We start from the raw sequence: 24,606 nt of genomic DNA, 5'->3' as shown, positions 1-24,606 counted from the left end.
TTTTCTTCTAGGCTTTTTATGGTTTTAGGTCTAACATGTAAGTCTTTAATTCATCTTGAATTAATTTTTGTATAAGGTGTAAGGAAGAGATCCAGTTTCAGCTTTCTACATATGGCTAGCCAGTTTTCCCAGCACCATTTATTAAATAGGGAATCCTTTCCCCATTGCTTGTTTTTGTCAGGTTCGTCAAAGATCAGATAGTTGTAGATATGCGGCATTATTTCTGAGGGCTCTGTTCTGTTCCACTGGTCTATATCTCTGTTTTGGTACCAGTACCATGCTGTTTTGGTTACTGTAGCCTTGTAGTATAGTTTGAAGTCAGGTAGTGTGATGCCTCCAGCTTTGTTCTTTTGGCTTAGGATTGACTTGGCAATGCAGGCTCTTTTTTGGTTCCATATGAACTTCTTTAAAGTTCATATGGAACCAAAAAAAGAAACTAGCAATAAATTTTAAAAGGGAAAGAGGATAACACTCATAACATTTGAAAATTCTCAATACTCAAGAAAAATATTTTTAAGTTAGTGAGACCAATATGAAGAAAATTTCTTAAAAATTGAAATTGTAAAAGACCTGGGAAGTAAATAGACACAACATAACTGGCTTAGTAAGTTCAATATTACAAAGTCTGTGAATTTTTCCTGAATTAATCCTAACGGGCTATTTTTGAAAACTCGACAAAATTATTCTGCAGCTCACCTGGAAGAATTAATGTGCAAGAACAACCAGGAATATTTTATAAAAGATGAGTAAAGAGGCAATAAATGTATTACAAAGCCATAATAATATAATAATAAAACAGCATACTACTGATGTTAGAGTAGACAAATAGATCAATGGAAGAGAATTGGAAAGACTACAAACTGAAGTATGTATGATAAAGGTGTCATTTCAAACCAATGTGTAATGAAAATAAATGGTGTTGGAATAACTGGATAATCATTGGAGAAAGTTTAGATTCTGACACCAAATAGACTAAGGATTTAAAAGTAGAAATGAAACTATAAATATTCTAGAAAAAAATTTGGAGAAATATTTATATAATTCTGGACTAATGACTTTCCTATGCAAGAAACAAATTTTAAAGCTAGAAAGGAAAGAACTGATAAACTTGACTACTTAAAATGCCAATGCTTCTGTACAGCTAACTAAAATAACACATTAAAATTTTTCACTTATCAGATGGTAAAAAATATAACTTCTTTTGTTGATAAGATTATGGGAAAATAAGCATTTTCATTCAGTAATGGTAAAAGCATAAATGGTCATGACATTTCAGAAGGATAGCTGTCAACATGTACAAAAATTTTTCATGTGCATGTTTTGATCTAATAATCCTATTCCTAGCCATTTGGTCTGGAGAAACAATAGTAAAATCATAAAAAATGCACATTTATGTATATTCACTACAGAGTTATTTCAAAGAGCAATATTTGAAAATAACCTAAATGTCCATTAATAGCAGGATGGGTATGACAGAAAAGAAATACCATATTGCAAAAAAAAGTGGATATAGAAATATGTCAGTTTGACTGGAAAGATGTTTGCAATCATATCACCATTGTTATATGAAGAAAAAGTCAGAAATAAATATAAAGAAGATATAATAATCCTAAATGTGTATGTTCCTAACAACAGAACTTCAAAAAACACAAAGCAAAAAATGACAAAACTTAGAAATAGCAAATCCACAATTATAGTTGAAGACTTCAGTACTCCTCTCTCAGTAACAGAATTATTACACAGAAAATCACCATGGATAATAAAGAAATTAAACCATAAGCAAAAAGAAAGAAAACTATTTTTAAAATAGTTATAAAATTATAAAAATTATAAAATTATAAAAAATAAAGCAGATATGAGGAATACTAAAAACAGAAAAATAAAAATGGATGAAACCAAAATCTGGTTCTTTGGAAAGATGAATAAAATTAATAAACCTCTAGCAAGACTGATAAACAAAATAAGAGGAGACACAAATTACCAGTATCAGGAATGAAAGAGGGAACACTATGAAAAACTCTATGCACATAAATTTGACAACTTAGATGGAAGGGACCAACTCCTTGAAAACCACAAACTATCAAAAGTCACCCAATATGAAATAGATAACTTAAATAACCTTATAACTATTAAAGAAATGATATTCTTCACTGAAAACCTTTTGGGGAAAAAACCCTCCAGGCTCCGATGTTTTCACTTGCAAATTCTACCAACATTTAAAGAAGAAATAACATCAATTCTACACATCCCTTCCAGAAAACAGAAGGGTTGGGGATAATTCCCAACTTATTTTACAAGATCGCTATTATTCTGATACCAGAACAAAAAAACAAACAAACAAAAAACCCAACCAGAACACTACAGACCAACATCCCAACATCCATCATAAACACAGATGTAAAAATCCTCAAAAAAATATTAGCAAATCAAATCCAGCAATACCTAAAAAGAAAAATATACCAGGACAAAATGGGGTTTATCTCAGGAATATAAAAATAAGGTTGCTTCCATTTTTGAAGATCAATTGATTTAACTTACTATATTAGTCTAAAACAAAAAAAAATAACAATGGATGCAGGAAAAAAGCATTTGACAAAGTTCAACATTTATTCATGATTAAAAAATATATTACACAGGATTAAACTAGAAATAGAAAGTAACTTTCTCAACCTGATCAAAGGTGTTTACAAAAATCCTACAGTTAAAATCACACTAATAGTTAAAGTCAATGCTTTCCTCCTAAGATCAGGAGTAAGGCAATGCTGTCCACTCTTACTGCTTCTATATCAACATCATAATGGAAGTCTCAGGCAGTATAATAAAACATGAAAATGAAATAAAAATCATGGAGATTATAAAGGAAGAAATAAAACGGTCCCCATTTGCAGATGATTCAATTATCTATGTAGATAACCCCAAGAAATCTACAAAAAAAGAACTCCTGAGTTTTAGCAAAGTCACAGAATACAAGGCCAACACACAACTATCAACCGTATTTCATACTGGCAATGTACAAATAGAAAGCTAAATTTAAAAAAACATCATTTACAATAGCTTCAAGAGAAGAAAATATTTTTTATAAATCTAACAAAACATGTATAGGATCTATATGATGAGAAAAATAAATCAAAGAAAATTTAAATAAATGGAGAGACATACCATAGGTTGGAAGAGTCAATATAGTAACGCGCCAATTCTATCAGAACTCACCTATAGATGTGTATTGGGGTTCCCTAAGACCACCTCAAGGACAATGATTTCCTAGTATGGCTCACAGGACTTAGCATATAGTCATACTCATGACTATGATTTATTTCAGTGAAAGGATACAAAGCAAAATCAGCAAAGGGATAAGAAGCATGGGGCAAAATCTGGAAAAAGCTACAAGCAAGCTTCCAAGAGTCCTGTCAGTAGTCACTTCAGGATGCACTTAATTCCTCTAGCAATGAGTTGTGACAACACATGGAAAGTGTTGTCTACCAGGGAAGCTTACTATCACTCAGTGCCCAAAATTTTATTGGGAACTGGTCAAGTTCCCAATAAACACTCTGTGCCTATCATGTTCTGAAGTTCCAGACTCCCAAAAGGAAAGCAGGCGTTCAGCCTAAACCACATGGTTTGCATAAAGAGTTTAAGCACAGTAAGCCACAATTATCATTCGGGGAAGTTTTATATCAGTGTAGGGACTGCTTACTGGCCAAGTTTCCAGATTACCAGCCAAGGGCCAACCTTGCAAACAGACCTTTCTAGGCATAGCAGTATCAGGCCTATTATTTTAACTCTTTTCTGCACAAAATATATTTCAATTCCAATCAAACTCCTAGACATATTTTTAAGATACAAACTGATTCTAAAATTTATATAGAAAGGCAAAGGAACTAGAATAGCTAAAACAGGTGTTTTTTGCTTTGTTGTTGTTGTTGTTGTTTTGAGATGGAGTCTCGCTCTGTCACCCAGGCTGGAGTGCAGTGGCGCAATCTTGGCTTACTGTAACCTCCGCCTCCCGGGTTCAAGCGATTCTCCTGCCTCAGCCTCCTGAGTAGCTGGGATTACAGGTGCGTGCCACCACGCCCGGCTAATTTTTGTATTTTTAGTAGAGACAGAGGTTTCACCATGTTGGTCAGGCTGGTCTCGAACTCTGGACCTCATGATCCACCCACCTCAGCCTCCCAAAGTGTTGGGATTACAGGCATGAGCCACCATTCCTGGCCAGTTTTTTTTTTTTTTTTTTTTTTTTTTTTTAAGGAATAGAGTTGAAAATATCACAATACCCAGTTTTAAGACTAACTATAAAACTACAGAAATAAAGACAGTGTGATATTGGTGAAGGAAGAGACACAGAGATAAAGGAAACAGAATATTGGTATAGACCCACAAAAACTGTGTTTAGCAAGGTGCAAAAACAATTCCATGAAGAAAGTATAGTTTTTAATTCCCACACATGGTGTTAGAACAATTAGACACTCATATGCAAAAAAAGAACCTTGACCTAAATCTCACACCTTATACAAAAATTAACTAAAAATTGACTATAGATTTAATGTAACATGTAAAACTATAAACCTTTTAGATAAAATATAGGAAAGAAGTCGGGCACAGTGCCTCACGCCTGTAATCACAGCACTTTGGGAGGCCGAGGCAGGTGGATCACCTGAGGTCAGGAGTTTGAGACCAGCCTGGCCAACGTGGTGAAACTTCATCTCTACTTAAAATACAAAAATTGGCCAGGCAGGGTGGCAGGCACCTGTAATCCCAGTTACTTGGAAGGCTGAGGCAGGAGAATTGCCTGAACCCGGGAGGCAGAGGTTGCAGTAAGCTGAGACCGCACCATTGCACTCCAGCCTGGGTAACAAGAGCAAAACTCCATCTCATAAATAAATAAACTAATTAATTAATTAATTAAAATACACACACACACACACACACACACACACACACACACACACACACACAACACACACACACACACACACACACACACACACACACACACACACACACACATGAGAGAGACAGAGAGAGAATATTCCTGACCTAGGTTTAGGCAAAGAGTTCTTACAAGTAAGTACAATCCATAAAGAAGGCATTGATAAACTGGACTTCATCAAAATTAAAAACTTTTGCTCTGGGAAAGACACTGGTAAGAGAAAGAAAAACTACAGACTGAGAGGATATATTTATAAATCACATACCCAACAAAGGGTTTGTATCTAGAATATGTAAAGAACTCTCATAACTTGACACTAAGGAAACGAACTACCCTATTTATAACTGGGCAAAAGACTTGAATAGACATTTCATCAAAGAGGATATATGCATGACAAGTATGGTTGTCAACATTATTAGCCCTTAAGGAAATAAAAATTAAAACTATGAGGAGATTCCTCTATACACCTATTAGATGGTTAAAATAAAGTACTAACAAAACCAAGTGCTGACAAGAATATAGAGCAACCAGAACTCTCATGCATTGGAGGTGAGAATGCAAGATGTACAGCCACTCTGTGGCAATTTCTAATTAAGTTAAACATAAACTTACCGTATGTCCCAATGATCCCACTCCTGTGTGCTGACATTAGAAATCTAAACATATCTTCACATAAAAACCTGTACATTAATGTACAGTTCTTTTCACAGTCATCAAAAACTGGAAACAAACTAAATACCCTTCCACAGGAGAATGGATAAACTGTAATATATCCGAACCATAGAATACCACTCAGCAATAAAAAGGATGAACTAATGATATCTGCAACAACTTGAATAAATCTTAAAGGCATCATACTGAATGAAAGAAGCCAGTCTCATAAGGTTACATACAACACAAACATTTATACAATATTCTTGAAAAGGCAAATATAGAAAATAGATTAGTGATTTCCAGAAGTTAGGGGTGGGAGGAGTGTGTGACTCTAAACGGATAATATAAGGAAGTTTTTATGGCGTGGTCAAACTGTTCTATTTCCTAATCATAGTGGCGGTTACACAAATCAATACATATGCTAAAAATTCACAGAACTGTCACACTCTTCAGTATTAATCCCAGAGAAATAAAAACTATATTCACAAAAAAGCTCTATGCAAATATTCATAGTAATTTTATCCTTACTAGCCAAAAACTAGTAACAACCCAAATGTCCTTCAATAGGTGGATGGTTAAACACACTGTGTGTATTAGTCCATTTTCATACTTCTATGAAGAAATACCTGAGACTGGGTAATTTATAAAGAAAAGAGGTTTAATGGACTCACAGCTCCACATGGCTGTGGAGGCCTCACAATCATGGAAAAAGGTGAAGGAGGAGCAAAGGCACATCTTACATGGCGGCAGGCAAGAGAGTGTATGCAGGAGAACTGCCTTTTATAAAACCATCTGATCTTGTGAGACATATCCACTATCACAAGAACAATATGGGAAAACCCGCCCCCATGATGCACTTACCTTCCACTGGGTCCCTCCCACAACACGTGGGGATTATGGGAGCTATAATTCAAGATAAGATTTGGGTGCGGACACAGCCAAACCATATTACCGTGGTACATCTGTACCATGGAATACTGCTTAGCAACAAAAAGGAATGAACTATTCATATACACAACTTGGATGGATCTCAAGGGAATTATGGTGAGTAGTAAACATCAAGCTCAAAAGGCTATACACTGTATGATTCCATTTATATAACATTCATGAAATAACAAAATTATAGAGATGGAAAACAAATAATTTGTCAGGGACAGGAAGGAGAGGGGAGGGAGATGGTTGTGGCTAACAAAAAGTGGCATGAGGGATCCTTGTGGCGACGGAACAGTTCTGTACCTTAACTGTGGCAGTGATTAAAAAATTTACACGTGAACAAATAGACTAAATATTTATTTACACATGTGATCAAATAGATTATACACACCCCCAAATAAGTGCATGTAAAATTGCTGAAATCTAAACAACATCTGTGGATTATAACAAAGTCCATTTCCTGACCATGACACTATACTATAGTTAGGCCAGATGTCATCTTCGGGATAAACTAGGGTGAAGGGTATACAGGCTCTCTTTGTCCTTTTTTTTTCAATTTCTTATGAATCAATTATTTCAAAACAAATGCTAAAATTTCATGGAACTTTATATCCAAAAAGTCATTTTTGTTATTTGGTTATTTTAAAATAAAAAACCAAAGAGTTATAAAAGCACTACATGTAACTACAGTTATAAAAACAATATGGTATTTTCTAGAACTGAGATTCTCTTTCAAGGGGTATAACATTAATATAACTTGTGGAGCTTTATAAAAATATGCGTGCCTGGGCCACATCCCCACAATTCTGATTGGATAAGTCTGGGATAGGACCTGGGCATCTGATTCTGAGGTACACCCCTAATGGATAACCACTGCTTAAGATGGGGGGATAATATATGCAAACAAATGAGAACAGCAGTTTGGGGTTGTGGGATCACAGGTAATTATAATTTCTTACTTTGCTATAATGTACATTTTTATGCAATAACAAAAACTTTAAATAAAAAATATTTAGTTCATCATTCCAGCTGGCAGAGATATTTTTTCTCTGTAAGCCATTTATTTCCTATCCCTACTCCTAGTTTCATGCCATCCAGGAACTTAATGAATACATCTTCTCTGTTCTCATTTACATTACTAATGAGAATGTTAGGCAGAACAAAGTCCAATGGCAGTCGCTAGAAATTTCTTTCCAGCTTGGCAATGATAAGCAATCTTTGGGTTCTGTTTCACTTATTTAAGATCTACCCAAATTTTACTCTTATCTGATTTACTGTTCTCTACCATTTTCATAAGATGAGAGATATTTTCATGCTTTGCAGATGTTCAGATATACTGTGTCTACCACAATTCCTTGGTCTGTCACTCCAAAATGAGCCTGAACCACTCCTCTGATACTTAACAAAGGATATAAAACTATATTGTCTTTTCTTCCTAATTACATACTAAGACTGCTGGGCGTAGACTGACCATGCTGTATGTTTCCCTGCAAACTCCATAGCAATTCTTTCAATTCCATTCATTCAACAAATGCTTACTGACCCCCTACTATATGCTATGTACTACTCTGGGCTCTCCTATCTTAGTATAAAATAATAATTAAGTATTAATAGCAGTATTCCCTCAATATCTAACCTTGGACAAACAGCTACCTGCCATGTCCTGTGCCACACTGTCCTTCCTATTATCCATTCCATCCAAAGCTTGAAAGACTTTGTCATCGACCCCAATCCAAATCACTAGATATACTTTTACAAGACTTTAAGAATGATAAAACGACCATACCGTCACTGCCTTTTCTAGAAAGAGTCTCTCCTTCCAATTAGTTCTCACAGTATTTTATTTTATTTGAAACATTCTTAGAGCACTTAGTATATTCTACTTTGTATTACACTTATTTGTCTGCATATCTTATCTTGCCTCCTAAATCATGAGCTCCTTGAGGGCATGAACCACAGCTTATTCAACTCTATAGACCCAGTACATTTTTACCATGTTTTTGGCCTGGCAGCCCTGAATGAGAAAGAGAATAGCAGCTCCTTAAGGCAGGAGTTGTCAGGCTTACCTGAACCTCCACCAACCAGTCCACAAGAATGGCCCTCATGTCACTGGTGATTTCAATCTGCCTGTTCATGTAATTTGTAAGTATAAACTGTTCCTGGTATTGATGAGAAAGAAATGTTAATAAATAAACTCTTCTTATAGTTCAAAATTGTAACTTAACAATTAACTTCTCTCTCATAGTTCTAACTCCTGATTTTCAACTGGTATTAGAGAGGGGCAGATCAAAGTATCCTTTTCCAGGCAAGTTGCAGTTATGCTTTGGGAAATAGACACGTGTGATATTCAAGTGTCAGAGTGAATATTGAAGAATCCAGGGGGAAATAAAGGCAGAAACACACCTATAGCTATAGACAAATGCCAAAAAGGTTCTGCCCTTTCTTTGCAATTCAATCTAAAGCACAATACCATGCTATGTAGAGCAGTGCTTCTCAAACTTTAACATACGTATGCAGTACTTGGGGATCATGTAAAACTTCAGATTCTGATTTAGAAGGTCTGGGATGGGGCTAGGTTTCTGCATTTCTAACAAAATCTCAAGTGAAACTGATACTGCTGAACCAAGGCTCACACTTTTATTATAACAAAGATGTCCCTTACTTAGGTATGCCAGAAAAAGTGTGGGCTTTGGAGTCAGTTAATCAATTGCACTCTCTCTATAAAGAGGATAGGTGGATCTGTAGGTGGATTTCCATCCTCCCACCCTCTTATACATGACCTGCTAAAAATTCTACTTGGTAGATAATCTTGGTCCCATCTGTTCTGTTGAGAGAGTTAGAAGAAACTTTGGAATTGATGAATATTAGTGGTAAAGGAGACTGGCAGATTTCAAAGGAGAAAGAAAACTTAACCAGGTTGGAGAGATGAAACAAAAAATACGATTTTACATACAATGCCAGAAACATGCATAGGGAAGGAAAAAGATCTCTAAGAAAAGCCACTCAGAGACTACTTAACCATTTTTGTGTCTAAGACTGTCTTCTTAGCAATTAGATGTACAGGATTATGGTCTTCAAGGTAATCAGACTTTAGCTCATATCTCAGCTCTACCATATACCACTTACATGACTCTGGGCAGTTTCCTCTATCTGTAAGAGGGAGATAATAATACCTACCATCATGAAGTTACTGAGAGAATTAACATAATGTCTACAAATCTGTTAGTACAATGTCCAACTCACAGTAAGCTACCAATATGTTAGTTGTTGCTATTATTATTTTTATCATCATTATTACCACCCCTTTCAACTTGCATACTGAAGGATGGAATGATGAGGAAATGAAAACTAGAAATCATTGCCCAACCCAAGCAACCTAAATACCTCTCTTTCTTTCATGTAACTGAAGATTTCCTTGGCATACATTGGGTTGAAACTTGGATCACTGCTGTCCTCGTCAATATCTTCCCATGGGGTTATCTGCTTAGAAATCACCAAAAAGATATATTATGAGAATTATTCCAAGGAAGACTTAACACATACATATCAATGATTACTCCTTTCTCCCCACTGTCTTCTGCTAAGGTGTCTCAAGCCTTGTGTATGTTGGGCCACAACACAGTACTCCTTGGCTGTGCAATCCTCATATGGTCCAGTGATCAAGAAATGCCTAGTCTTCATTGTATATACCTTCGCTGCCCTAGGAACAAGGGACCCTTTTTATAGGTAAGCTCAAGATTCTCCAAGATGCACATTCTTATTATTTCAGCTTTGTTACCTGTCTTCTTAGGTCCCTAATTATGTCAATGCTTTGATCTGGCCCAATTCATCTTGGTAGTCTTTTCCTCCCTTCTATACCTTTACCCAGGATGTTTTGCTACAAAAAGGACATTTCTCCTCCTGCTTGCTAAATATCATCCCTTCATTATTCAAATTTACAACGTAAAGACCACCTTCCTTGGGAGATGCTCCTATGAACTTTGCCCATTTTTGACCAAAGCCCACTGTGATGCAAATTATAATTACTAAGAAAGGCAATTTCCTGAATGAAATTACCTGGCCACTATTGCAAAGCCCAAGTATATAGCACAGTAGTCCAGACCCTTGTGGGTATTACTGGAATAAATACTTTCTGATTGCTTAGATCTATCACTGTGCCAATCAGGAAGTCAAGAGATTGTACAAGGCCAACTTAAGAGAAAAATGCCAAAGAACCTGGGAAATGTATCCCAAATCATGGATAACCTCAGGCTATAAAAGGTGAGAAGAGATGATTCTGCATCACCTATCATTAAATAAAACCAGAAGTAAACCTAAGAAATATCATCCTCTCACTAGGTAGAGGGATACTCTCAATAACTTACTATATATGGCTCAACTGCTTAGGAAGGCAAAACAACAACAAAAAACAACTTTGCTAGCAGCCACCTCCAGGATATCAAAGAACACTTTATCTAATTTAAGAAGAAAGAGAGATGAATACCTCCTTTGATTTTCCCTTGGCCTGTGGTGAGAAAGGTTTATCAGAAGCAGATTCACATTCACGGGACTCGGTGGTGGTACTGGACTTGCCCACGCTGGTCATGGTAGCAATGCTGGACTTGCCTGTTATGGATTCAGGGGTGGTGCTAAACACAGATGGGCTGGTTCCAATTTGGGGGATCAAGAATGTTTCCAGAAAGGTGTCTTCCTTGCAGGTGGGACTCTCTTGTAAGGCCAATGGCTCCTTGAAGGACAACTCCTTCCCAGTGGTGGGTTTCTCATTCAGAGTTGTCATATCTTCAAAGAGGAATGCCTCACTGATGGTACCAGATTTGCCCACGCTGGTCATGGTAGCAATGCTGGACTTGCCTGTTATGGATTCAGGGGCAGTGCTAGACACATTTGGGCTGGTTCCAACTTGGGGAACCAAGAATGTTTTGAGAAAGGTGTCTTCCTTGTAGGTGGGACTCTCTTGTAAGGCTAATGGCTCCTTGAAGGACAACTCCTTCCCATTGGTGGGTTTCTCATTCAGAGCTATCATATCTTCGAAGAGGAATGCCTCATTGATGGTAGACATCTTCAAGCCTAATGGCTTTTTGAGGAGGGTCTCTTTCTTAATGCTGGGCTTCTCTTGCACGTCCAAAGACTCCTTGAAGATGGTCTCCTTCTCAGTGCTGGGCTTCTCCCACAAAGCCGAGTGTTGCTTAAAGAGGGCCTCCTGCTCAATGCTGGGCTTCTCCTGCAAGGCCAAAGTTTCCTTAAAGTGAGCTTCTGTGTCAACAGTGGGATCCTTGAGGACAGCCTCCTTCTCAGTGCTGGACTCCTCCTGCAAGGCCAAAGGTTCCTTAAAGTGAGCTTCTGTGTCAATAGTGGGCTCCTTGAAGACAGCTTCCTTCTCAATGCTGGGCTCCTCCTGCATGGCCAAAAGCTTCTTGAAGAGGGTCTCCCCCTCCTCAACGCTGGGATATCCCTCCAAGGCCAGTGGCTGCTTATTAAGGAACTGCTCTTCATTGATGGTCTCATTCAAAGCCAACTGCTTCTTTAGGAGGAACACTTTTCCCCAAGCAGTGGACTGCTCCTTTAAAGATAATTGTCTCTGTATGTTTGTGGCTGCCTCAGCAGAAAGCTCCCTCTTCAGAACCAATAGCTTCTTGATAAGGGACTCTTCTTCCATGGTGCTTTTCTCCTGCAAGGCCAACAACTTCTTCAAGGAATCCTCTTCGGTATCAGTCTTCTCTTTCAAGACCAAAGCCTCCTGGAAGAGGGACCCACTTTTGTTGGTATGCTTAACATGCAATGAAAATAGTTCCTGAGAGAATTCCTCCTCAGTGGTAGCCTTCTCCTGGATGGCCAATGACTCTTTTGAGAGGGACACTTCCTGCAAGGTGGTATGCTTCTCTTTCAATGTAGATGGTTCCTGGAAGAGGAACTTTTCTTCAGTTGTAGATTTCATCTTAAAGGGCAACAGCTTCTTACAGAATGACTCCTCCTCGGAAGTGGTCTCCTGCAAGACCAGTGGCTTCTTTAAGTGGGACATCTTCCCCTGAGTAATTTTCTTTTTCCGTAAAGACAGTGATGTCTTGGTAAGTACTGTCTCCTCAGTTGTAGGGTTCTTCCTAAATGACATTGGCTCCATAAAGAAAGAATTCGTATCTTCACCAATCATATCCTGAAAGTCCAACAGTTCTGGACAGATGGACATCATCTCTTGTGTGGTACACTTTTTCTTTAAAGACACTTTTTCTTCTTTAAAGGGCAGTGGCTCCTTAATAAGTGACTTTTCTCCAGAGGTGGTCTGTAATACTAGTGGTTTCTTCAAGTGGGACATTGTCCCCTGAGTGGCGTGCTTCCTCTTTAAAATTAAAGGCTTCTTGGTGGGGGGTGCCTCCTCAATGGTACACTTCTTTGTAAAAGCCAAAGCCTCATCAAAAAGTGACTCCTCAGTTGGAGACTTTAGCAAGGACAAGGGCTCCTTTAAGATGGAAACCTCCTCCTGAGTGGTGTGCTTCTCTTGCAATGCAGATGGTTCCTGGGAAAAGGACTCCTTCTCAGTAGATGGCTTTTCTTTAATGGACAATGGCTTCATAATGAGCGACTTCTCTCCAGAGGTGATCTCCTGCATTACTAATGGCTTCAGGCGGGACATGTTCCCCTCAGTCATGCACTGCTCCTTTAATATTAGTGGCATCATGATTGCCTCCTCAGTGCTAGGCTTCTTCTTAAAGGCTAATGACTCCTTAACAAGGGAATCCTCTTTAAAGTTGGTCTTCTGCAAGGCCAGTGATTTCTTCAAGACGGACATCTCATGCTCAGTGGTGCGCTTCTCTTGCAATACAGATAGCTCTTGGAAAAGGGTCTCCTTCTCAGTGGTAGGCTTCTTCTTAAAGGACAATGGCTTCTTAATGGAGGACATTGCTCCAGAGATGGTTGTCTGCAATACTGGTGGCTTCTTAAAGTGGCATATCTTCCCATAAATGGTACATTTCTTCTTTAAAGATGATCGCTTATGGGTGGGGATTGACTCCTCAGTTTTAGGCTTCTCCTTAAAACTCATTGACTCCATAAAGAAGGAATCCTCTTCAATATTGACATCCTGCACAGCCAACGACTCTTTCTGGCAGGACTGCTTCCCCTGACTTGCACACATCTTCTTCTTTAAGGATAATGTCTTCTTGGTGATGGCTGCCTCCTCAGTTTTATGTGTCTTCTTAAAAGTCATTGGCTCTATAACAAACTCATCATCACTGTCACTCTCCTCCTGCAGGGGCTGTAGCTTTTCCAGTAGGGACACCTCCCCATGATTTGAGCACTTTTTTAAAGATAATGACTTCTTGATAAGGGTTTTGTCCTCAATAGTGGGTTCCTCCTTTAAAACTAATGGCTTTCTGAAGAGAGATGCCTCCTCAGTGTTGGGTGTTTTGGAGGTGGTGGATATGTCTAGAATGAGTGGTTTCTCCATAATGTTTGGTACCACGGTAGTAGAGGCTACTACTGGTGTGACTTCCAGCTTATGCCTGTGAAGGAAACAATGTCTGGGTAAGAAAAATGTAGTTCCTAGAATCCTCACCTACTATTTCCTTTTGTTGCTATATTTACTAAAGGTATGAAAGGGGAAGGGGCTTCAACCCCGTAAGACAGATTAGAGGGACAAAATCAATAGCTACCATGGTAAATCAACTTAAGTAGTACACTGTATAGTTTCTATGGCCTAGATCCCTACACTTTTCTATAATTTTTCCATTGAAATTCATGTTATACTTTCTTATATATGCTTCATTACCTTATATACAAAGGCTTTTATAATACTTATCACATTGTATGAGTTATCTGTTCATACATCAGTCTCCTTCACTAGCTGCATTTGTCTTTGTCTATCAACCCAAGGCAGCTGGTAAACTTCAGGTTGAAATTAACATTGTTTGAAGGCTAATGAGAGAGGTGGGCTGGTAATTAACATTGGTAGAATCTAACTACTTTCCCCTCATCCTGGACTATTAAGGAGATGCTTTCCCAATGGAGGTAATAAAAAGCTCAAAATAGAAACTTGTCACGTGTCAGATGCAAAGCTTTCTTTTGAATAGGATTGTATATTCAATTAGAGTGACGAATCTAGTGAGACCAAATCACAGAAAGACTAAAGTTCAGAATAAGAAGAGAGAGAATTTCAGGCAGATATAATCACGAATCTGAGCAGGAGTAAATACCTTCAAAAGACCAGATATCATATGATTCAGTTCAATATGAAATATGCAGAATGGACATATCCATAGAGGTATATTCATAGCAGAAAGTAGACTAGTGGTTTCCTGAGGCTGGGACAGGGGTAGGAGTAGAAAGGGGGATTAGGAAGGGAAAGGAACTCCTAATAGGTATGGATTTAGTGGACGGGGGTATTGAAAAAGTTCTAAAATTAGATAGTGGTGATAGCTGTATAAATCTACGAACAGAATGAAAAACCACTGATTTGTTAAGGAAAAAAAGTGCTTCAAAAGGTTCTGCTTGACCAGATAGATTCCAGGTCCCTCCTGATAACTTTTAGAGAAGATCTTTAGATAGTCTAGCTATGGTAAGAACATGCATTCTGGAGCCAGACTGCCTGGATCCAACTTACTGACTGGGTGACCTTGGGCAAGTTAACTCTCTGTGCTTCAGTTTTTTTCACCTATAAAATGAGGATCATAATATCTCTTTCATAGGCTTATTGTGAAGATTCAACAAATTAATATGCTCAAAAACACTTAAAGGAACATTATGAACAATTGAATGTCAATAAATTAGATAATTGAGATGAAATGGACAAATTCCTAGGAAGACACAAACTACCAAAACTGACTCAAGAAGAAAACAGAAAATCTGAATAGACCTATAACAAGATATCAAATCAATAATCAAAAACTACTCACAAAGTCAAGTCCAGGCCCAAATGGCTTCAATACCATCCAAACATTTAAACAATAATTAATACTAGTTCTTCATTAACTCTTCAAAGAAACACAAAATGTGCAAAGTTTCTAACTCATTAAATGAGGTCAGTATTACTCTGATACCGAAAACAGACAGACCCCACTAGAAAACTACAGACCAATATCTCTTATGAATATAGATGCAAAAATCCTGAGCCAAATACTGCAAACCAAATCCAGCAACATATAAAAGGATTATACACCACAAACAAGTGGAATTTATCCCAGGAATGCAAAATTAATTTAACACTCAAAATTCAATTTGCATACATCATATTAATAGAATAGAAAACAAAAACATGATCATCTCAAAAGATCCAGGAAAATCATTTGACTAAATCTAACCCTCTTTCATGATAAAAAGCACTTAACACACAAGGAATAGAAAGGAGGTTCCTCAACCTGATAAAGGGCATCTACAAAAAACCCAAAGCTAACATCGTACTTGATGGCGAAAGACTGATATTTCCCCCTAAGATCAGCGAGAAAACAAGAATGTCCAACTCTTGATATTTCTATTCAACATTGTACTAGAGGTTGTAACCAGGGCAAGTAGGCAAGAAAACTAAATAAAAGGCATCCAGTTTAGAAAAGTAAAAATATCTGTATTCACAGATGACATGATCTTATATAGAGAAAATCCTAAGGAATACACACACAAACTATTAGAACGAACAATTTCAGCAAGATTCCAGGACACAAAATCGATATACAAAAATCAAATGTGTTTCTGTATACTTGCAATGAATACTCTGAAAATGAAATTAAGTAAACAATTCCATTTACCATAGTATCAAGAAGAAGAAAATGCTTAGAAATAAATTTAACAAACAAACATAAAACTTATACTCTGGAAACCGTAAAAACCATTGAAAAAACTAAATATCTAAATAGATAGACATCCATATTCATGAATTAGAAAACTTAATATTGTTAAGATGTCAGGCTGGGCACAGTAGCTCACGCCTGTAATCCCAGCACTTTGGGAAGTCGAGGCGGGCAGATCACTTCAGGTCAGGAGTTCGAGACCAGCCTGCCCAACATAGTGAAACCATGTCTCTACAAAAATACGAAAAAAAAAAAAAAATAGCCGGGTGTGGTGGCCACACACCTGTAATCCCAGCTACTCGGGGAGGCTGAGGCATGAGAATTGCTTGAACCTGGGAGGTGGAGGTTACAGTAAGCCAAGATTGCACCACCACACTCCAGCCTGGGTGGCAGAGCAAGACTCCGTCAAGAAAAGAAAAGAAAAGAAAAGAAAAGAAAAGAAAAGAAAAGAAAAGAAAAGAAAACCATATCAATACTTCCCAAGTTGATCCACAGATCCAAGGCAATTTGTACAAGAATCCCAGCTAGCTTGTTTGTAGAAATTCACAAGGTGATTCTTTTTTTTCTTTATATTTAAAGTTTTAGGGTACATATGCACAACATGTAGGTTTGTTATATATGTATACATGTGCCATGTTGGTGTGCTGCACCCAGTAACTCGTCATTTAGCATTAGGTATATCTCCTAATGCTATCCCTACCCCTACCTCCACCCTACAACAGGCCCCAGTGTGTGATGTTCCCCTTCCTGTGTCCATGTGTTCTCATTGTTCAGTTCCCACCTATAAGTGAGAACACGCGGTGTTTGGTTTTTTGTCCTCACGATAGTTAACTGAGAATGATGGTTTCCAGCTTCATCCATGTCCCTACAAAGGACATGAACTCATCATTTTTATGGCTGCATAGTATTCCATGGTATATATGTGCCACATTTTCTTAATCCAGTCTATCATTGTTGGACATTTAGGTTGGTTCCAAGTCTTTGCTATTGTGAATAGTGCCGCAATAAACATACGTGTGCATGTGTATTTATAGCAGCATGATTTATAATCCTTTGGGTATATACCCAGTAATGGGATGGCTGGGTCAAATGGTATTTCTAATTCTAGATCCCCGAGGAATCACCACACTGACTTCCACAATGGTTGAACTAGTTTCCAGTCCCACCAACAGTGTAAAAGTGTTCCTATTTCTCCACATCCTCTCCAGAACCTGTTGTTTCCTGACTTTTTAATGATGGCCATTCTAACTGGTGTGAGATGGTATCTCATTGTGGTTTTGATTTGCATTTCTCTGATGGCCAGTGATGATGAGCATTTTTTCATGTGTCTGTTGCCTGCATAAATGTCTTCTTTTGAGAAGTGTCTGCTCATATCCTTCGCCCACTTGTTGATGGGGTTGTTTTTTTCTTGTAAATTTGTTTGAGTTCATTGTAGATTCTGGATATTAGCCCTTTGGCAGATGAGTAGATTGCAAAAATTTTCTCCCATTCTGTAGGTTGCCTGTTCACTCTGACAGTAGTTTCTTTTGCTGTGCAGAAGCTCTTTAGTTTAATTAGATCCCGTTTGTCAATTTTGGCTTTTGTTGCCATTGCTTTTGGTGTTTTAGACATGAAGTCCTTGCCCATGCCTATGTCCTGAATGGTATTGCCTAGGTTTTCTTCTAGGATTTTTATGGTTTCAGGTCTAACATTTAAGTCTTTAATCCATCTTGAATTAATTTTTGTATAAGGTGTAAGGAAGGGATCCAGTTTCAGCTTTCTACATATGGCTAGCCAGTTTTCCCAGCACCATTTATTAAATAGGGAATCATTTCCCCATTTCTTGTTTTTGTCAAGTTTGTCAAAGATCAGATGGTTGTGACAAGCTGATTCTAAAATTTATATAGAATTGCAAGGAACCCAAAATAGTCAAAACAATCTTGAAAAAGAAGAACAAAATTTGGAGGACTCATACTTCCCAATTTCAAAACACAACATGAAGCTGCAATAATCAAGACAATATGGTACTGGCATAATGATAGTTAATGAGAGACATATAGATAAATGGAATAAAATTGAGAGTCCATATATAAACACATTTATGGTCAACTGATTTCCAAGAAGGGTGCCAAGACAATTAAGAAAGGTTAGTTTTCTCAACAAATAATGCTGGAAAAACTGGATATCCACACTCAAAACAATGAAGTTAAGGCTGCTAATACACCACCAATAAAAAGTAACTGAAAATAGATCAAAACCCTAAGTTAAGAGCTAAAACTTTAAAATTCTTAGAAGAAAACAAGTGTAAATTTTCTTAACCTGGGATTTGGCAGTGGTTTCTTAGGCATGACATCAAAATCATAAACAATAGAAGAAAAAATAAATTAGACTACTTCAGAATTAAAAATTTCTGTACTTCAAAGGACGTCATCAGCAAAGTGAAAAGATAACCCAAAAATGGATGAAAATATTTGCAACTCATATCTGATCAGGGACTTGTATCTAAAATATATAAAGAACTCTTACAACTCAACAATACAAAGACCAACAACTATTTACAATTATTATATGTCAATTAAAAATAAAATTAAAAAATTAAGAAATAAAAGCATAAAAAATGGGCAAAAGATCCAAACAACATTCCTCCAAAGAAGGATCAAATAGCCAATAAGCACATAAACGATGCTCAACATCATTAGTCAGAGAAATGCAAACCTAAAAACCACAATGAGATACCACTTCATACCCACCATGACGGGTGTTTAAAAAAAAAAAAAAAAAACACTGCCAGCTGGGCATGGTGGCTCACTCCTGTAATACCAGCACTTTGGGAGGCCGAGGCAGGCAGATGACCTGAGGTCAGGAGTTTGAGACCAGCCTGGCCAATATGGCAAAACCCCATCTCTACTGAAAATATAAAAATTAGCCAGGTGTGGTTGTGGGCACCTGTAATCCCAGCTACTTGGGAGGCTGAGGCACAAGAATCACTGGAACCCAGGAGGCAGAGTTTACAGTGAGCCAAGATCATGCCATTTCACTCCAGCCTGGGTGACAGAGTGAGACTCTGTCTCAAGGAAAAACAAAAACAAAAACAAAACACTGCCACCATTCCATAGTGGCTATACCATTTTACATTTCCTCCAGTAAATACACTGCTGGAGGAAATGTAAAATGGTGTAGCCACTATGGAATACAGCTTGGCAGTTCCTCAATACATGGAGCACAGAATTACCATATGACCCAGCAACCACACTCCTAAGTATATACACAAAAGAATTGAAAACAAGTGTTCAAACAAAAAGGTATACACAAATATTCGTAGCAGCACTATTCACAATAACCAAAAGGTAGAAACAACGCAAGTATCTATCAACTGATGGATGGGTAAACCAAATGTGTTGTATATATGCAATGAAATATTACTTGGCAATAAAAAGAAATGAAGTACTGATAACCTGCTATGACATGGATAACCTCAAAAACATGCCAAGTGAAAGAAGCTAGACACAAAAGACCACACATTGTCTAATTCCATTTATATGAAACATCCAGAATAGGGAAATCTATATAGAGACAGAAAGTAGATTAATGGTTGCCCAAAGCTGGGCAGGTTGGGGGTATTGAGAGGTGATAACCAAAGGTACAGGGTTTCTTTGGAGTTAATGAAAATGTCCTAAAATTGATTGTCATGGCTGTATAATTGTGAATATACTAAATACCACTGAATTGTATACTTTAAATTGGTGAACTATTTGGTATGCAAATTATATCTCAATAAAGCTGTTACCAAAAAAAAAAAGACTTAATGATTATACTTCTGTGATTACAGTGAGCTCTCAATAAATGGCAGCTATTACTAGTTTTCCTACTATTATTAGGGTCCTTTCCACTGAACCCTGAGTGAAGAGAAGAATGTTTATGGCATTTGTGAGGATTGCCCTGCTAAAGTCAGAATGATGGTGGAGACAAGATGGCCGAATAGGAACAGCTCCAGTCTATAGCTCCCAGTGTGAGCGACGCAGAAGATGGGTGATTTCTGCATTTCCAACTGAGGTACTGGGTTCATCTCACTGGGGAGTGCTGGACAGTGGGTGCAGGACAGTGGGTGCAGCGCACCATGCATGAGCCGAAGCAGCGCGAGGCATCACCTCACCCAGGAAGCACAAGAGGTCAGGGAATTCCCTTTCCTAGTCAAAGAAAGGGGTGACAGACAGCACCTGGAAAATCGGGTCACTCCCACCCTAATACTGTGCTTTTCCAACGGGCTTAACAAATGGCACACCAGGAGATTATGTCCCGCACCTGGCTCAGAGGGTCCTACGCCCACGGAGCCTCGCTCATTGCTAGCAGGCTGGGGTCAAACTGCAAGGCGGCAGCAAGGCTGGGGGAGGGGTGCCCGCCATTGCCCAGGCTTGAGTAGGTAAACAAAGCGGCCAGGAAGCTCAAACTGGGTGGAGCCCACCACAGCTCAAGGAGGCCTGCCTGCCTCTGTAGGCTCCACCTCTGGGGGCAGGGCACAGAAAAACAAAAGACAGCAATAACCTCTGTAGACTTAAATATCCCTGTCTGACAGCTTTGAAGAGAGTAGTGGTTCTCCCAGCATGCAGCTAGAGATCTGAGAACGGGCAGACTGCCTCCTCAAGTGGGTCCCTGACCCCCGAGTAGCCTAACTGGGAGGCACGCCCAAGTAGGGGTGGACTGACACCTCACACGACCGGGTACTCTTCTGAGACAAAACTTCAAGAGGAACGATCAGGCAGCAACATTTGCGGTTCACCAATATCCGCTGGTCTGCAGCCCGCTGCTGATACCCAGGCAAACAGTGTCTGGAGTGGACCTCCAGCAAACTCCAACAGACCTGCAGCTCAGGGTCCTGACTGTTAGAAGGAAAACTAACAAACAGAAAGGACATCCACACCAAAAACCCATCTGTACGTCACCATCATCAAAGACCAAAGGTAGATAAAACTACAAAGATGGGGAAAAAACAGAGCATTAAAACCAGAAACTCTAAAAATCAGAGCACCTCTCCTCCTCCAAAGGAATGCAGTTCCTCACCACCAACAGAACAAAGCTGGATGGAGAATGACTTTGACGAGTTGAGAGAAGAAGGCTTCAGAAGATCAAACTACTCCGAGCTAAAGGAGGAAGTTCGAACCAATGGCAAAGAAGTTAAAAACTTTGAAAAAAAATTAGATGAATGGATAACTAGAATAACCAATGCAGAGAAGTCCTTACAGGACCTGATGGAGCTGAAAACCATGGCATGAGAACTACGTGACGAATGCACAAGCCTCAGTAACCAATGTGATCAACTGGAAGAAAGGGTATCAGTGATGGAAGACGAAATGCATGAAATGAAGCATGAAGAGAAGTTTAGAGAAAAAAGAATAAAAAGAAACGAAGAAAGCCTCCAAGAAATATGGGACTATGTGAAAAGACCAAATCTACATCTAACTGATGTACCTGAAAGTGATGGGGAGAATGGAACCAAGTTGGAAAACACTCTGCAGGATATTATCCAGGAGAACTTCCCCAATCTAGCAAGGCAGGCCAACATTCAGATTCAGGAAATACAGAGAACGCCACAAAGATACTCCTCGAGAAGAGCAACTCCAACACACATAATTGTCAGATTCACCAAAGTTGAAATGAAGGAAAAAATGTTAAGGGCAGCCACAGAGAAAGGTCGGGTTACCCACAAAGGGAAGCCCATCAGACTAACAGCTGATCTCTCGGCAGAAACTCTACAAGCCAGAAGAGAGTGGGGGCCAATATTCAACATTCTTAAAGAATTTTCAACCCAGAATTTCATATCCAGCCAAACTAAGCTTCATAAGTGAAGGAGAAATAAAATACTTTACAGACAAGCAAATGCTGAGAGATTTTGTCACCATCAGGCCTGCCCTAAAAGAGCTCCTGAAGGAAGCACTAAACATGGAAAGGAACAACCGGTACCAGCCACTGCAAAAACATGCCAAATTGTACAGACCACCAAGGCTACGAAGAAACTGCATCAACTAACAAGCAAAATAACCAGCTAACATCATAATGACAGGATCAAATTCACACATAATAATACTAACGTTAAATGTAAATGGGCTAAATGCTCCAACTAAAAGGCACAGACTGGCAAACTGGATAAAGAGTCAAGACCCATCAGTGTGCTGTATTCAGGAAATCCATCTCACGGGCAGAGGCACACATAGACTCAAAATAAAGGGATGGAGGAAGATCTACCAAGCAAATGGAAAACAAAAAAAGGCAGGGGTTGCAATCTTAGTCTCGGATAAAACAGACTTTAAACCAACAAAGATCAAAAGAGACAAAGAAGGCCATTACATAATGGTAAAGGGATCAATTCAACAAGAAAAACTAACTATCCTAAATATATATGCACCCAATACAGGAGGACCCAGATTCATAAAGGAAGTCCTTAGTGACCTACAAAGAGACTTAGACTCCCACACAATAATAATGGGAGTCTTTAACACCCCATTGTCAACATTAGACAGATCAACGAGACAGAAAGTTAACAAGGATATCCAGGAACTGAACTCAGCTCTGCACCAAGAGGACCTAATAGACATCTACAGAACTCTCCACCCCAAATCAACAGAATACATATTCTTTTCAGCACCACACCACACCTATTCCAAAACTGACCACACAGTTGGAAGTACAGCACTCCTCAGCAAATGTAAAAGAACAGAAACTATAACAAACTGTCTCTCAGACCACAGTGCAATCAAACTAGAACTCAGGATTAAGAAACTCACTCAAAACCGCTCAACTACATGGACACTGAACAACCTGCTCCTGAATGACTATTGGGTACATAATGAAATGAAGGCAGAAATAAAGATGTTCTTTGAAACCAACGAGAACAAAGACACAACATACCAGAATCTCTGGGACACATTCAAAGCAGTGTGTAGAGGGAAATTTATAGCACTAAATGCCCACAAGAGAAAGCAGGAAAGATCCAAAATTGACACCCTAACATCACAATTAAAAGAACTAGAAAAGCAAGAGCAAACACATTCAAAAGCTAGCAGAAGGCAAGAAATAACTAAAATCAGAGCAGAACGGAAGGAAATAGAGACACAAAAAAACCCAAAAAATTAATGAATCCAGGAGCTGGTTTTTTGAAAGTATCAACAAAATTGATGGACCACTAGCAAGACTAATAAAGAAGAAAAGAGAGAAGAATCAAATAGATGCAATAAAAAATGATAAAGGGGATATCACCACCGATCCCACAGAAATACAATCTACCATCAGAGAATACTACAAACACCTCTATGCAAATAAACTAGAAAATCTAGAAGAAATGGATAAATTCCTCGACAAATACACCCTCCCAAGACTAAATCAGGAAGAAGTTGAATCTCTGAATAGACCAATAACAGGCTCTGAAATTGTGGCAATAATCAATAGCTTACCAACCAAAAAGAGTCCAGGACCAGATGGATTCACAGCCGAATTCTACCAGAGGTACAAGGAGGAACTGGTACCATTCCTTCTGAAACTATTCTAATCGATAGAAAAAGAGGGAATGCTCCCTAACACATTTTATGAGGCCAGCATCATCCTGATACCAAAGCCTGGCAGAGACACAAGCAAAAGAGAGAATTTCAGACCAATATCCTTGATGAACATTGATGCAAAAATCCTCAATAAAATACTGGCAAACCGAATCCAGCAGCACATCAAAAAGCTTATCCACCATGATCAAGTGGGCTTCATCCCTGGGATGCAAGGCTGGTTCAACATATGCAAATCAATAAACGTAATCCAGAATATAAACAGAACCAAAGACAAAAACCACATGATTATCTCACTAGATGCAGAAAAGGCCTTTGACAAAATTCAACAACCCTTCATGCTAAAAACTCTCAATAAATTAGGTATTGATGGGACGTATCTCAAAATAATAAGAGCTATCTATGACAAACCCACAGCCAATATCATACTGAATGGGCAAAAACTGGAAGCATTCCCTTTGAAAACTGGCACAAGACAGGGATGCCCTCTCTCACCACTCCTATTCAACATAGTGTTGGAAGTTCTGGCCAGGGCAATCAGGCAGGAGAAGGAAATAAAGGGTATTCAATTAGGAAAAGAGGAAGTCAAATTGTCCCTGTTTGCAGATGACATGATTGTATATCTAGAAAACCCCATTGTCTCAGCCCAAAATCTCCTTAAACTGATTAGCAACTTCAGCAAAGTCTCAGGATACAAAATTAATGTACAAAAATCACAAGCATTCTTGTACACCAATAACAGACAAACAGAGAGCCAAACCATGAGTGAACTCCCATTCACAATTGCTTCAAA

General features: G+C 38.5%; 1 protein-coding gene across 5 annotated transcripts in view; it reads right to left on the bottom strand.

Moving 5' to 3' along the window:
• Positions 1-24,606, bottom strand: part of CCNB3 (cyclin B3) — a 99,609-nt gene that overhangs the window by 33,364 nt on the left and 41,639 nt on the right. For 4 of the 5 annotated variants that reach the window (XM_058441561.1, XM_058441562.1, XM_058441563.1 and 1 more), the window contains exons 6-8: positions 10,998-14,010; positions 9,899-9,997; positions 8,581-8,673 (exon numbers count right to left, since the gene is read on the bottom strand). In XM_058441561.1, coding sequence (XP_058297544.1) covers positions 8,581-8,673; positions 9,899-9,997; positions 10,998-14,010 — 3,205 coding nt within the window. The remainder of the gene's footprint in view (positions 1-8,580; positions 8,674-9,898; positions 9,998-10,997; positions 14,011-24,606) is intronic. The other variant, XM_032756349.1, reaches the window with a different exon arrangement.

Source organism: Hylobates moloch, unplaced genomic scaffold, assembly GCF_009828535.3.
Source record: "Hylobates moloch isolate HMO894 unplaced genomic scaffold, HMol_V3 SCAFFOLD_7, whole genome shotgun sequence".
Taxonomy (NCBI): Eukaryota; Metazoa; Chordata; class Mammalia; order Primates; family Hylobatidae; genus Hylobates; species Hylobates moloch.
The sequence above is the reverse complement of the archived record's forward strand: the minus strand, read 5'-3'. Positions and strand labels throughout refer to the sequence as shown.